This window comes from Festucalex cinctus, chromosome 20 (genome assembly GCF_051991245.1).
Source record: "Festucalex cinctus isolate MCC-2025b chromosome 20, RoL_Fcin_1.0, whole genome shotgun sequence".
In the NCBI taxonomy this organism is placed as follows: domain Eukaryota; kingdom Metazoa; phylum Chordata; class Actinopteri; order Syngnathiformes; family Syngnathidae; genus Festucalex; species Festucalex cinctus.
Window position 1 is genome coordinate 20467367 of NC_135430.1, and position 16666 is coordinate 20484032.

The 16666-nt window shown below is 38.5% G+C and overlaps 1 protein-coding gene across 1 annotated transcript in view; it reads right to left on the bottom strand.

Annotated features, from left to right (window-relative positions):
• The window catches only part of LOC144009828 (uncharacterized), a 65313-nt gene that overhangs the window by 35708 nt on the left and 12939 nt on the right, over positions 1 to 16666 (bottom strand). Inside the window, exons 2-3 of the mRNA XM_077509716.1 lie at positions 8998 to 9110; positions 6372 to 6432 (exon numbers count right to left, since the gene is read on the bottom strand). Coding sequence (XP_077365842.1) covers positions 6372 to 6432; positions 8998 to 9110 — 174 coding nt within the window. The remainder of the gene's footprint in view (positions 1 to 6371; positions 6433 to 8997; positions 9111 to 16666) is intronic.

A 16666-nucleotide genomic window follows, 5' to 3' on the forward strand; every position in this document is an offset into this window, starting at 1 on the left:
TTTCGAAAAGATAACCTTCATTAGCACACAGGCCATGGAGAACCAAACTGTTTGCTTTTATACAGCAACACCGCACATATTTTTCACGTATTTATTTATTTATTTAACCCCCCCCCCCCCCCCAAAAAAAGTCAGATACGCTGACACTGATATGCTGATTTTTTTTCTCTTTCTTTTTTTTCTTGTTTTAATTTATTTTCTTTATTTTTATGGGAAACTGGGGGTCAATGTGTGTGGGGGGGGGGATCGTTAAAAAAAAAAAAAAAAAAGTTTTAAAACTTTTTTTTTTTAATGGGGAGTGGGGGTCGTGAATATGCAAATTTGTATAGGACAAACTGTGAATATATTTTAGCTGTAGTTTTTAATTGCAATGTCACTATTCACCACTAGATGACAGATATGGCTTAGTTGCTCTTACACCGGGTCCTATGCTACCCTAAACTGTAGACATGGTTAGGCCTAATATATATATATATATATATATATATATATATATATATATACACAAAACGGCAACATTTTGAGTGAGTTGATATTGTGAACAAATGCACAAAAAAAATTCTTGCCTAACTACTATTCAGCAGTTTTGTGCCATCCTTGAATGTTTTTTTTTTTTAATGCAAGAGCCTGTTACAAGGGGTCAAAAAATACAGACGATGCTTACTTTGTAGTTTGTTTCACCCTCGTTGTTGTTCTTAGTAGATCTTTATTACATGCATTGAGAAAGCACATATTTAGCACATTTATGCGCACAATTTGTCACATTTACAATATTTTGTCGTACATATGGTTAGGACGTGTGTGGTCCTATGTGGCCCCCCCGAGAACTACTGATGAAAAATTGTGGCCCGCTCCAACATTTACGTTGCTCATCCTTGCATTAGATTGTGCAGGTGTACCTAATATTATGGCCAAAAGACAACATATTACACCAAATTACATAGCCTGAATCTGTCTATTTTGTCAAGGTAGAAAAACATTTACATGCAGTATATATATATAACACTTGCCAATGGAGAAGTTAAACCGACATAAATCCCGTGCCGTATAATCCAACCACCCCGCATTCATGAAAGTAGGATAGTCAGTCAGCTCTCGCAGAAATGTAGGTGGTCTACTGTACACTTGCATGACATGGAAACAAGACGGAATGTTTCAAGCAAGGTCCCTTTGAAATCAGCAGCATGCGGAAAACAAAAAAACAGCAGTCCCACATTTCTCTCATTTCTGCGGCGACAAGAACAATACCGGTGCTGAGGTAAATCCCATAAATTGTTGTTTTGGTTAGGGATATGTTTACATAAGGATGCATCATATAGAAAAAGGGCTCTTTTTGCTCAAAGCGTTTGAGGCATCATTTTATGCAGATTGCGTTGATGATTTGCACTCATGCCCATAACGGCATGTATACAATATTTCATTTCAAAGGAGAAAATCAGGGGGTAAAGTGGATGGGGAGGGGGCTTATTTCGACTGGAAAAGACAGAGTAATTAAGGGGACGAGTGCCAGGCCAATCTGGTAAGGGGAGTTTTGGTAAATCTGTTTTTACATTCAACAAGCCCTACAGCGAGACATTCATTTATACCACTGAGATGAATGCTTATCTAATTGTAACTTATTTAAAAACCATTTTCTTTTGGACTGGGTAGCAATCAGTTTTCTGAATTGCAAAGACTCGGCGACTGCAAGACGGGCAAATGTGGCATCGGTGTGCTTTCTATTGCGTTCTCGTTTTTATTGCACATATGCATTTGCACTGCTACGACTAATTGTGTTTATGTGCACGTTCAAAGTCGGATGAAGCTATTATGAGAAAATTAATCGGGTAATTTTGCGATTAAAAAAAATGGCACTGCATCATCAAGTGCTCTTACGAAACGAGTTATAACATCATAATGTAAATTAAAGTGTCATCTAAAACATTTCAATGATTTTTTTTTTTTTTTTTTTGCATGGTATTAAAATTCCAAATGTTATTGGATGCGCAAAGCAGAAGTTGCAAATGAAGAAATAAGTACTTCCAAACTAACGTGCTACCACTGCAAATGTTTTTAGCCGCTTCGGACTGTAAATCAGCCAGTTGGAAATCTAAAGTTACATATCTGCTTTTAATTAATCATTACAGTACAACAATAAATGAATTTATTTTACTACGGATGTTTAATAGATACCCGTACAAGTACTCAACTCTTGAGTTGTCACTGATACCGATACCGATACGTTTGGTACATAAAATGTCCATAGATACACAAAAGACATATATATATATATATATATATATATATATATATATATATATATATATATATATATCCTAATAAGGCATCTGTCCTTAAAATTGTATGAAATTTATGGCAATTTTCCTTCTGTGTAATAGCAATTCTTCTTCCTAAAATAAATATAATATATAAACAAATACAAATATTTGTTATTATATATTATATATAAACCTAAACCACGTTGCAGACAAACATTTATGAGAGCATTATATCACCAATGCCAACATAATTGGATTGGAACCAAATTGTCCAACTTCATTGGTCAACGTGGCTGAATTTAATCACTAAAATACTTGAGATATGAATTGTGCCATTAAGATGCATATTATTACCGGGGATAATCATGAAATACTCTTTTCAAAATCACACATTTTGGTCCAAAAAAAAAGAGAGGTAAACAGTTTTCAATAACTAGATGTGCAATTTCTGGAGAAATTGCGTGGGAATGCTAAAAGGTGCGCGCTAATATTTGAATGCATGTGGAATGCGTTCAAAGTAAAATTGAAAGGAAAATGACATGAAATTTACAAATTATTAGTTGTAGTAATGATAAATAAGTAATCAGTAAGTAATTATAAATGAAAAAAATAAAAAGAGAACCAACTGCAACCAGTCTAACGTGGGATTCGAACCCATGACCTCCTGGTTACAGGACATTGCACTTTACCAAGTGAACCACTAAGTAGTACTTGACAGATGGTAATGATGATAAGTTGTACGTATGAAAGTGGGCGTGGAAAGTACGGAAAAATTTCAACGTTTGCCCCATTGAAAAAGTTTGTTTAATATTAACTTGCGCGTAAACTGAAAGTAATGTGGAATCAGACGATATGTACTCAGGATGGTGTGAATTTATGAAGGAAGCTGAAATTTGAAATCGGTGTAAATCGGAAGAATTATGTGGAAGTTATTGCATGGCAATAAAAACCCGAATAACATGCGCTTTCAGCATTCCCACAATTATTGATTACAACAAAACTTAGAATTCCCTGGAATCGTTCTCTCTATATGCTTCCTAGGATATGTTAAAAACATTGAATTATTGCTGTTTTAGTATTTCAAAAGGTATGATTGGTGTTTTCACTGTGGTACTTTGATTCATTTTGTGATAATCAATCAATAAGTACAGATAAGTCTGTGATGCGTTTCTGGATGAATATGACCTCACAAAAAGGTGCCATAGGTCCATTCAGTTCTGTATCCTATTTTAGTTTCTAACATGGAAAAATGTGATTATTTATAATAACTGTTTTTATCAATTTGCGTCAGTTTTAGTTTTTTTTAAGAAATAAATGAGCTCTCTGACAACAGGTCGTGTATTTTCATCATAAGTTCAGCCTCCTAAACACAAGTGGGAAAATCCGCATCAGGAGTACAGTACATGCCGTCTACCCAGAATGCTTTGGGGGTCATTGTCAGTAAAAAAAATCGAATCCAGGCGACACCACGTGAGCCTCCGCGTCTCGATCGAGAGCAAAGCGAAATGCCTGCTTCTCATCTTGCTTCCTTTATCCCACTGACATTGACAGCGTGCTCCTTACAGTACGAGGCCTGTTTGTTTAATGTGCCATAACTGGATGGAACATGCAGATGTTGCATTTCCAAAATGATAAACAACAATTTAATCCTCAGGGACTTAAAAAAAAGAAAAGAAAAAAAGGATATACTGATATTTGCAGCGTCAACAATGCAAGTGTGCATGTTCAAATATGTGACAGATTTCCTGGTATTAAAAAGGCATAAATATGTCAAATATGTGGCGATGTACGAGAACCCCGTGCCAAGACGTTTGGGTCTATTGCAACATGCATATTCTCTGGTCTAGTGCTACCTCTTCCCACGTTTCATTCTGTGACTTCCACATTCTTCCTTTTACTGTGAACATGTGAGGAAAAAGTCATTTTTAAACTGGTGGCACAACCAACTTTTCCCTCCCATTTCTTCCTTTTTAAATGCGATTGTTGTCAAAAGGAATTGAGCACAACAATGGCTTGTTCAGTTCTTGTTGCATTCAAAGGCATAGCTGGAAGGGTTTTGGGGAAGACCGCTCGCTGCTGGGGGGGCTGGTGGGCGCAGACCAGCTAGAAAGTGAATTTTGCATACTGTACGGATCATCGCCCAGTTCAGCGCAGTCACTTTGAATCCGCCGTCAAGCAATTGTGCTTCATGAAACCGTCAACCCTCATTTACGTCTGCCTGTTTTCTTCCCCACGCAGCTGTAAACAAGGCCCCGGCTTTGAGCTTGTCTTCTTCCGTCCCAGTGTGCGCTACTGCCAGGAGAGTGCGGACAACAACGAAAAATAAATAAATCATCTTCACGGAGCTAAAGCTACCATTTGCAGACAAGCGCCACGTGCAATAGGGGGAAAAAAAAGTCAAAAATGACAAGGCACACATGCAATCCTTGCACACGTTTGTGTCGCTCTGGAGCTTTAGTTCACATAAAATGCAATATCAGAAGTCATGTTTGTGTTTGTTGCTTGTATTATGCACAATACAAATAATACAGCGTCTCTTATTTCAAGGGGCAAAAAAAAAAACAAATTCAGTTCAGATTTTATGCTGCTGATTGAAACTAAAATTGCCACACTGATTCATTTTTTTCTCCACGGTTTATCCCCAAAATAAGCCACATTCCACTGATTAGCTGTAGTAAGACTGTAGTAAGAAGAGCTGATCACTGACTGGACTCATCTACGACTACATGGCAACTTTGTGCAGTGACAATGGAGACTGCTCCCAATAGGTCAGTATTGAATATGAATATGAATACATTCATAGCAAAAATTGGAATGGATTTTTTTTAAACACTGATTTAAATAGATTTGGAGTTATTTGACAGAGTTGATTTACTTACTGTTAAAGCAACTCCGCAGAGAATTCATCGAAATAAGCTCCGCCCACTTGATTAGAACTGACTTCTGGGATATTATATAAAATACATACATTATCGGTAAAATGTTATTATAATATCAGTCCGAAAAATATTACATTATTGGTTAAATAATTACATTATGAGTTAAGTGCAAATATATTTTTAGACATTACATTGTTCTAAGTTCTATTTTTAATTTATGCTGTTTTATTTTTAGTTTTCAAAGCTTGTACCTATTCCATCTTAATGTTTTATTTACATACATAGCTATTTATTAATATGTTTTAACGAAACGGGGATCCTCTATCTCAAAAACTTCTTTCTAAATAATTAACTGCCATATACTAATAGTAAAAGCATTTAATCCGAGGCATGCAGCCATTTTTACCCTGAAAGTTGTGATCTTTTTGATGTGTGCGCAGTAATTGTGACCCACCCAACAGTTTCTTATTAACACAACAACGGCGTCAGTTGGTGTAGACAGAAAACATAATTAGTATTCAGCCTTAATTAATCTACACTGGCCCCCTTAAAGTGAATTGAGCAATTATTTATGCATGTGTGCGCCTCTGATGTGAGCAGATTATTATGTATGTCGCTGAAAGAGAGCGGAAGGAAAACCTTGAGAAATGACTTTGAAAACTTTCCACCATAAAAACGTCACAACAAGCGTGACTTGGAAATCCCGATGAAATTGAATGATGGTGGAATATAAACACCGGCGACTTGTACAAATTCTCATTACAGTCAAATCGCCGCGTAAATACCCAAGTGGCATTCAAGAAAACATTGTAATTAAGTGAGGGAAATTTAGGACCGAAAGCTAAAATGTGTGTTTATTATGTGACCTAATCTATGGAATAGAAAATGTAACGCATGTTGAATCAAGGTATTTCCTGGGATTATGGGAACTCCTTGAGATTTCCAAGAGCCTTTTTGTTTTTCATCTCGAGAACCAGGCACTGGCCTTTGCACTCCTCAATCCCCTATTGAGCAGCAAGAGGCAGCACGGAGGAATGCCAAATGTCAGTGGTCACACTGGACCAGCACCTCACTCTCTCTCTCTCTCTCTCTCTCTCTCTCGGCCTAGATAGACCAATCCGATGTCGACCAAACATGACCGATGCCTCCCCCCTGTGGTGTCGGCCCAGACGTCGGCACGTCGCATAGACAAATGATGTAAATACACACTGCATCGACCCCGACTATTACGAACCGTCAGCGCATGCGGGGGAAGTAATTCCCCTCCGTGCCACTGGCGGCGGTAGTCATTATTCCTAAAGGCAACCGGAAACCTCTTTACGGGGACGGGATATAAAAACGTAAACAATGCATACCGGTTACTTTTTCACTGACGACGTCCTTCCACGTGAATGAAATTCTCCAGCTTTTTGCGGAGTGTTGTATATAAAAGTCATTCCTACCTGCTATATCCAGCCGTGTCCCCGTGTTATGCCATATAGTTTGGCTTTCATACTTTTGACGGTAATATCACACAATGCCGGTCTCTCTTGAACCAAAGAGACGAAGTCGGCGCTATGATTGAATTACTATACCGCCCGGATGTGCTTACTTGGGCGGTCCAAGGACGTCGGGCCAAGGTGGAGCAACGGCGACTATTTTTAAAAAATAAATTCAAATGTAAACAATCTCTATTTATCACATCGATCAACACCTTTGAAGCCACCTTCTTTGAAGTCGGCCAAACAGTCACTGTGCTGTGTCATTTACCGACCTCCAAAATACAATAAGGACTTTTTAAACAACTTTGCAAATCTTCTTGCCAAAACCATGCTGAAATATAATCATATCTTCTTTATGGTGGGGGGCTTTATTATTCATGTGTGATGTCCTGAAAAAAAACAAAAAACATAAAGTCGAGTTGAGTGGAGTACTGTTCATCTGCGTTCGTCACTTCCTCTTCTTGCCCCGTGTGCAAGCTAACAGCCAATCACGGTGATCAAATGCCCCAACGGCCGACGCCGATTCAACATGTCGGATTTGCTGGAAACGCCCCCACCGACTTATAATAATAAAACAATCCTTCACGATAACATGAAGTGCTTCAACCTATGGTTTAAATATAACAAAATAACATTTTCTAATGAATCGTGGTTCATTCGTTTTTATGTTATTCACTGTCACTCTCCTGGAGAGTACAGTGCCCAATAGTAGCCCCATAGATGCCATTTATTATAAGAGATAACTTTTTTTTTTTTTTTTTTTTTTTTTTCATTGATTGTTCAAGTAGGTTATTCATTTAAACAGACGGGACATCAATTGATATTTCTACCGGGTTTTTTTCATGGTAATTCACATAGCTTGCACAAGTTTCTGCTGAAATAGCAAAACAAACCCCAGGCAAACTATGAAAGATTATCCCATACCATGCGAGCTCGTATGAAATGCAAGACTTTTTTTTTTTTTTTTTTTTTTTTTCCTTTCACTAAACACAGTTGCTCCACTGGGGTGTGATTGAAAAACATGTAAAGCTATTGAATCTGCGGTTTATATATGTGAGGCAAAAAAATGAGTGTTGTAACAAGTGGGCCAGTGTTTTTGTAATTGTTTCAAATTACACGTTGGCGTAATAAGTCCGTGAAAGCCGAGCCGGTGTGCGGTCAACGTTAACGAGGCAGAGACCATCATCCATGCACTTTATTGCTGTCCATAGAAAAAATTTTATTTTAAAAAAATATATTTAAACAAATGTATGTGTGTGTGTGTGTGTGTGGGGGGGGGGATAACTGACATTCTTATCTATTGATCATATAAACAGTGACATACCATGCACAATACTGGGCAATAATATAACGCTAACTGAAGTAGTAACATAGTGCTCGTATAAGTACTTTGTGGTCCTTTTACATATTACACAGCCAATATACAGAATAGAGAGTAATATGATCTCTTGGCCATGCCATGTTCTGTACTTAATCTTTGATAGATAGATAAATGGATGGATGGATGGATGGATGGATAGATAGATAGCATTTCTAATTTGCTAGCTAGCTAGCAACCATATTTTGCTAATTGCTAGCTAGTTTGCTAGCCTTATAGATAGATAGATAGAGAATGTATGAAAAAATGTCCTCTTTGGCCCAGATAACACGACAACCATTATTCTAAAAACAATAAAAACAAAAAGTGGACTCGTCAGACCACAACCCATTTTTTTTCCAATTAGTGTCAGTCAATCTCAGATGAGCATAGACCAATAATACAAAGTAACAGCAATAATCACAAATAAGCGAAAGATGATTCATTAGCAAGGTTTCTACATCATTCGACCGAAATGAATGAATGAATACAACGGTTGACCTTCAGTAGCCTCCCTCTGTTTTTCCCGAGAGTCACTCTCCTCTGTCATCCAGTCTGCTAAACCCAATCAGGCCTTAATCCAGAGTGACACCGGGCTCTGTGTCGCACAACACAAGCCACTATCCCCTTTTCGACGGCACAGTGCAGCGTCAAAAATCTTTGCTCGCCGTTCTTTTTTTCTGTTTCCACGAAACATGGATAAGGCGTGTAATTCAATAGTCCCCGAGGGACAGGGCACCGTGCACGAAAGAATATTGTATTTGTGCTCAGTGTTTGAAAAACAGCCAGCCTCCCTCCAGACACAAATGGCAGTAAAAAGGGGGGCACACACTTTGTCCTGTCCTGACGAACAAAGATGCTCTGCAAATGTGTATAATTTTAAAATGCAATTTGCAAACGTACACGATATTGAAACAATGTATCATAGAATCCTTCCATTTAACTTACAACATTGGTCAAAGCAGTCAGACATTTTCAGCACAATTCACAGTCAATGCATTTTTCAAGTATATGAAGATTACCTTCGAAGAGACCGTCCCCTCATGGTCAGCTCCAAAAGCAGTTGTTGCCATGGCAACGTCGTCAACACACACGCGTGCATCTCATATGACCTGCTCATGTTCTCGTTCAGTCGCTGCAACAAGAAGCGCAAGTGAAAGTAGGATGCAAAAGTACAAATCGATGGGCCGTCGGTTGAGTCTTTTTTTTAACGGAATATCGACATAACCCTTGAAATCGCTTTTCATGTTTCCTTCAAAACGTATACGGCCGTCGACAGCGTGCCCTTTTTAAAACTGTCACCTGACAAGATGAAGTCGCATCTTTATGACATGGCATCACTGTTTGTTGTCTTTTCAGCGCGTTTTTTTATTATTAATGAGCGCAAAATGCTGCGCCACTCAAAAATCCACGCCCCCCCTTTATTGTTTCACTGGGACGTTACTGGTAAGGATAGCCACACTTTATCACCTTTCCGTCATGACAATGAACTCCCCCAAACCGAAGGCAAAGTACTCACTCTGCTTTGCAAACATGCATTATGTAGCAGCATATGACAATTGCATTATACATTATTGAGCGGGAGCGGCAGAAAAATGCATTTCTCAAACGGGAACCCCGGCAAGTTTAGCAGCTGCTCTCAGGAAAAGATTCACAACAAGTGAGAGTGTTTGAAAATGTTTGACAAATGATCCTGCAGTGTTGTGTATGCCCACAACACCTGAGGCAGTACGAGTAGCAAATCGACCAAAATTTGCAGCACGACGCTAAAGTCTGAAGTGCGCATCTTGAAGCGAAAAATCATAATCGGGCTAGGCCAAAAAAAAAAAAACAAGAAGGTCCTGTGAATGTTACCAGTTCAGTATTATGATTGCATTATTTCTATTCACTTCCTGCAATGGGAACTAAGTTCAACTCCCATTTGAAAATCCAAACAACCAGAGGTCAATCAGTGCCCACAAAACATATCTTGACTACCATCTAACATGGATTAAGATGCAATACTGTAGTTGAATAATTTAGCGTGATATCTATGGGGCATGTCATTTTGAATTTTATTTTTAAAGTTGTCGCTGTGTTTGGCCTTTTCATAGAGGTCATATTTTAACAAACTACTCTGTAATTTGTCCGATTATGTCCAGTTTTTTGTGTATGATGGTCCGAAATCATTTTATTTCACCACATTCTGTTGTCGTGGCGATGTGCTGTTTACAAAGAAAAATGAGGCTGTTTTTTTGTTGTTGTGTGTTTATAAATCAGGATGGAAAGCTTGCTCATGAAACTTTGCATACACATCAGATCTGCCATCAAAAAAAATAATATTTTAGAGATGTCTTCATCAGTTTTCAAAAAATGACTCAGTGCTGACTACTACATTTTTTTTTTTTTTTACGAAGTACATTTCACTTAGATCTACAAAAAATGGGGAAACATATGTAATTGACCAAGACCTACCAAAAAAAAAAAAAAACTTTTTTGGAGCTATATTTTAAACCTAACAGAAAGTTCACAATTTTTATTTTATTTTTGCTTAAGATGAAAAGTTATTGAAAGCTTTATTTGGCTGAGCGTTGTTTGCAAAGGAAGAAAAATTGTGTTTTTTTGAGGCTCTAAACTTGGGCGAAAACTCGTGAAACTTTGCGCACATCTAAGGACGAGCAAAAAAAAATATTGATATTTGAGATGGTTCTTTGTCTTATGTTCCAGTACGCCAACGTTCCGGTCCACTAACATGCAAGAACCCCAACGTTGCTATCGGGCTCTTTTTAGCTACTCCCAGCTGTATATTTGTATTTGAAAATCACAACATGTTATTTACTGTTATACTATAAATGCGCAACTCGTAATTTTTCAGTTAAGATGCATGAATAAGATGTGCACTAATTTCAGAGCGCCAAAGTCTAAGCTAAGTTGTCATTGGTCGTTTATGCGATTAATATAGACCTTAAATCGCCATCTTGTCCGATTTATTCTTAGTGCAGGCGTGAGAGTGGCTAATGATGTTATCTTACCTAATTAACCTGTATAGGAATTCTACAGCAGGACACGGGATTGTTCATCCCTCATCCGACCGTTCATTATTATCTTCTCCAATCATTATCATAAAGTGGCTAACTTGATGCTGGCCATTCCAATGCCATTAATCCAGATTGAGTCCTTCCTTCCAATTTCCGTGGGAGGGGAAAGGGGGGGGGGGGGTCCTTTGGGGTCATTTTTAATTATCGCGGAAAGGATGGGAATTCTGGCACATTCAAATAAGATCAGTTGTGGTCACAGCAATCACTGGCATCCCGTGAGAGCGCACCACGTCAATGCGCTTTGACTACATTTGCGATTTTTTTGCAGTTTGGCCTCCTGCACGCTCGCTTCATCATTGCGTGTCAGCCGTCACTCCGAACGTCGGCCGCAACCTATTAACACAGCAAACGAGGAGCGGATCGATAGCCCTCATTGGGCCGTGTGTCATTAGTTAATCGGCTATTGATGAGATATTGGCACGCACCTAATTAATCTCGCGCACGGTTGTCGGCTTTCATACGTTTCCTTAATTATGCTCTTCGTCTTCGTCTGGACTCATCAGCACGCGGACGGTTTGCTGTTAGTGGATAAAAGTCGGATGTCAAGCGTCACTACTTGTATCGGTGTACTATATGGGGGTTGTATTTCTTGTTGTTTATTTCCCACAGCAGAAGTAAATTGTCAATAATTGGCATGAAATCTCCTCAAACAGTGTTAAAACTTCAGCTACAAAATGAAAAAAAAAAAAAATTGCTGTACAGGCTATATTGTATAGAAGTCGGTGAAGATAGTTGAAGACTATCAATTCATATTCAAATAATCTGTAAACCAGTTTCTCTTCTGTATAGTTTAAGATGAATGTGAAATTATATTAAACACTTTTGAGGTCATAATTTGCCGGGATGCCGCGATGAGGGCAATATCGTGACGTCGTGATATTAAAATTGCCACAATATCGTCGTCGTCATGTTCACAATATTTAAAAGGAACATATCTGTTAAAAAAAAAAAAGTCAGGTTGATTTCCATTTGTGCAGATCTAGCACCCTCTAGTGGCTGTTAGTGCAATTTAATTTTCATGAGGGATGTTTTGGCCTTCTATGTTTAAAATCTATGCTAATTGTCAGATGAAGGGGAACCGAATTTGCTTGTGAAGCGACCAATGTGTACTTGCATTAGCAAGTGCCTCAATATTATTATTAGAGATTGTAGGTGGTTTATATGCATTGTTGTTATGTACAAAAGCACAATATTTGCTTTTTTTTTTTTTTTTTACAATATTGTGATCTTTTTTAAATATTGCCTACACCCCCACAATATCGTGATAATTATCGTATTGTGATGTTTGGACATTATTACATCCCTAATAATTTATACAATGAATATAAGCAATTCTTAACGTTTCACTAAGGTCGTCACTGAAAGCAGTTTTTTTTACAAGTCGCAATACCGGCAAGTTTTTATATAAAATCCGTCTCATTGCGTATAATTATAATAGCATTCATAAAAATAACAATTATATGATCAAAATTTTATGGTGAGTTCAATGCACCATTCTCTGGAAATGCACTTTTGTTTGGTGCAACACCAGCACATTTCGCTGCATTTGATCGTCTTTAACATTTGCATCATTTTCTTCCTCATCAAAGCATTCGGCACGCCCTGCGTACTCCACAGAGGTAGCCCCATTCTTTGCGTTTCCACACACTGCTGATCAATAGCGCCGCGCGATAGCGCGCTGGCGTAGACGCGAGAGCACCTGAAGGTGACCCCGACTGCCGGCATCACCACGGGGCTCCAATAAGCCGCTCTTAAAGCGCTCCCCCGCGAGAGCAAAATCTCCAACTTTTAGCCCGGCGCTGTTGGTTTGATTATTGTTTATAGATACAGCTGAGAATTAAAGTATGGCCTGCAGGCAGCATAATTATTTACAGCTGAAAACTCATATCATTACCAGCATGCTCCTAATTGCCAGAAGTAATATCAATGTTAGTTGATTAAGTGCTGTTTTTCCCCATCTTCAGACTCGGTAATGTGAAAAGATTGTTTTTCCCTTAGCATATGGGGATGGTACTTTATCTCAATACAGCTGTTCATATGGCTGCACTTTTTTTTTTTTTTTTGTTTGTTATCTACCCCTCATTCCAAAATCCAATACGGCCGTCTCTTCAGAGGCTTCCCGTCGATATCTCTACTTTTTGTTGTTTGCTCACAAGGTCAAATAAAACACAGGAGACTTGTCCATTGCAAAAAAAAAAAAAAAAAAAAAAACACACACACACAGAACATTTTTTATTCTTCATGAAGATTGTTTTTCCTAATTCGATGAAGATATGACGATGCCAGATATTCTGAATCAAGGTGAGCAAGAGATAAATGATAGAATGAATGATCACATCTCTAACAAGTTAACAAGCAAATTAGTTCATCTTATGCCGACATATCATTAAGCACCTAAATTGTCTTATAGTCGTTACAGTCATCAATGCAATTTCAGCCTTTTCTTTTTTTTTTACCAGCAGCCTAGTATGCAAATAAAGAATGAAAACACGAAACACCACGTTAAAAAATCAGCCCAATCTGCTGATGTCACTCACTAGGCCACGCCCTCAAAGGCGCATGTCCATCCATGCATCCATTTTCTTGACCGCTTATTCCTCACGAGGGTCGCGGGGGCTGCTGGCGCCCATCTCAGCTGGCTCTGGGCAGTAGGCGGGGGACACCCTGGACTGGTTGCCAACCAATCGCAGAAGGCGCATGTCAACACATCAAAATGCTACAGAACACGCGTGTATGTGCATGCAAATGTTTTTGAATTATTTTTCTTTTCATTTATTAAAACACATAACCAAAAAGGTTATGTTTTTTTTTAGGGATCGTAAATGATTAATGGCCTTTCAATTGACTTGAATGGAGAAAATGGTTTCTTTTTTCTTCTTCTTTTTTTGTAGCCTGACCATGGATCTTTGTTCTGTATGTATAAGAGTGAGTTACATTTAGTTAAAAAAAAAAAAAAAAAAGAGGACAGCCAAAAATGAGGACAAACGTTTCAGTATTGATGTTGTCTTGCATGATGGAATATAATTCTTGCAGGGGAAAGCCATTAAAGTAAATACAAATTAGGATAAAAATGTTCTTGTAAATTAAAAAAAAAAAAAAGATGTGGCCCTAAAAGACTGTTTCTGAAGGGCAGTTAACGTCATGAATCCGTCTCTTGTGGAATGAAACCTGTGCAGGCGAGTGGAATGATACGTTAAAGGGACAAGGCAAATGGTGATTAAAAGTGGGCCTAGGGTCATCATTAGGGCATGATCTCAGAGAAGTTGAGAGCGAGGGCAAGTGGTGGTGGGGGGGGGGCTCAGAAGAATCTTTGGTGACATGTCACTGACTCCTCAATGACATGTTTTATCATAGGACAGAAAAGCAATGACGTGGAAAGGATATGATCGTGTTGCCCAAAGTGCACGTTGGCGTCATTCTCATAATCTCAAAGTCTGTAGGGACCAATGTAGAAGAATGGTGTATTATAAAACTTTTTTTTTTTCACTTCTTTCACACTATAAAACAACTGAGTAAAAAATGAATAAGATAGGGTCAAGACAGCTTTTTGGTCTTTTCAATTTACCCAAAAAGCTGAGTGAAATAAATTACCCACAAAGCAAGTTATTTTTTGCGTTAAATAACTATAAAAAAAAAATTATAAAAAATAAAAGTTCTGTCAGTTCATTTTTTTTTGTATATATTTTTTTATTTTACCCAATTCAGGCGCAAATTTGCTCCCAGCTGTCAGAATTTGTGGGCGTGTTTGCGCCAGTATATGATTAGAGCAATATCCATAGTGAATATGCGGGTAACTGGACGCAGAGTGCGGGTGCAGTTGCGGTGCAAAATTTTGCGCTATTAGCCGACGCGGCGCATTCTTAGTGAATATACCCCCAAGTGTTTTTCCTTTAACGCTTGCATTCAAAGTTTTTTTTTAAAAAACAAAAATGAAATTCATCCATCCATTTTCTTGACCGCTTATTCCTCACAAGGGTCGCAGGGGGGGAGCTGGAGCCTATCTCAGCTGGGTTTGGTCAATAGGCGGGGGACACCCTGGACTGGTTGCCAGGCAACCGCAGTAAAAATGAAATTTAAAAACTAAAATTAGTGACTGCAAATATTTCGCACGTAGCTTTTTAGAATGTTTTGTACTATGAAAAAAAAATGCACATATAGTATAATGCTGTACTTTATTATTAATCGACACAGTATACAGCAGACGCAAACAAGCCCAGCTATTGGCTCGTTCTTTAAATGTTAGAATTAACGAAGCAAGCAACAATTTGCCAGACTCTTCCTGTAGATCACCTGACCCAAGTTGATCTCACATCACGTGCAAATATCTGCTAAAGTGTTTGAAATGCAAATGTCCTCAATGACAAACTCCACTCGGCTCGTCTGCGGAGGACATGCAACGCTGAGCCTTCGGGTAGCCGTCAGCTCATTGGACTATTCGCCGTCCTCTGCCTCTTTTTGCCTTTTAAGTTTTTTAAAGGGTATAGTGTTCACCGTGTGAGTTTAACCTAGATCTCTTTTGAACTTTTAATGATCTATTTCCTACAGTTAATGATTCAACGCGGAGTTTACTACTGTGTGTGCACTGACATATTAAAACACGAGCAATGATGTGGAAGGTAACCAAGGCTACGCTGCGATTTCCCTCTCTGCCTCATTCTTGAACTTAGATTCAAGACATTTCCTTCAGCACTTATGCCAGTGTCATCTAATTCACTTTGAAACATACTTCTATATGCAAACAAAATAAGGAATGTTAATGCTAGCATTATTGTTATTCTCATAAAGTAGTATTATTACGTTTGTTTTAGGCAAACACGCCTTCGTGTTCTGGACTCTTAAGAATGTTGCTCGCTAAAACCGATAATCCCCTTGCTTTGTACGTTTGCCAAGACAGCAACGCCGTACAACTACTTTTTGTTAAAACCATTGATGTTAAGTGCATAAAAGGCCGGTGTTGACTTTAATAGAGTTGATGCATGTTTGTCAAGTTTTGTGTGACACATTTGAATGCGTTAATTGCTTTCGTCTGCACAAATCCATCAGTCATCACGTTCCGCCAAAGATCTGACCGTCCCCATTGACGTAGTCATGCGGTTGGGCCGGGCGAATGCCTTTTTGACACGATGGAATTGTAAATGAATCATACCCAGAACCCAGAACGATGCGTCTGATGTCTTACGGTTACGGTGCAATTAACGGGTCATGTAACTAGAGTTGTTTGCTTTAGAATTGGCGTTGCACAACTTCAGAATTGTTTCAAGTCGATACTAATGTGATCAAAGTCAAGTCGATGTTGATATTATTATTATATTTCTCTTTCTGGAATAACGTGATATATAGTATTTCATTCTACAGCAACGTCTAACTTTCCTTTGTCTGTGTTTTGTCATCTCTCCCGTCTTTGGTGAGTTAGAACCCCGCAGCCAAAAAGACCACCTTTGCAGCTGAAGGCTTTTCATGTCTGGCCCCACATTGGGAAAGTCTAAGAACTCACTATGAAGTCATATGGAAGACAGAAGCGACGTATCCTCTGTTGTATAAAAGTCACACATCCCTCGCAGGCATCGAGAAAACAAAAAGACGTCGAGTCATGAACGTGTATTATGAAACGCGA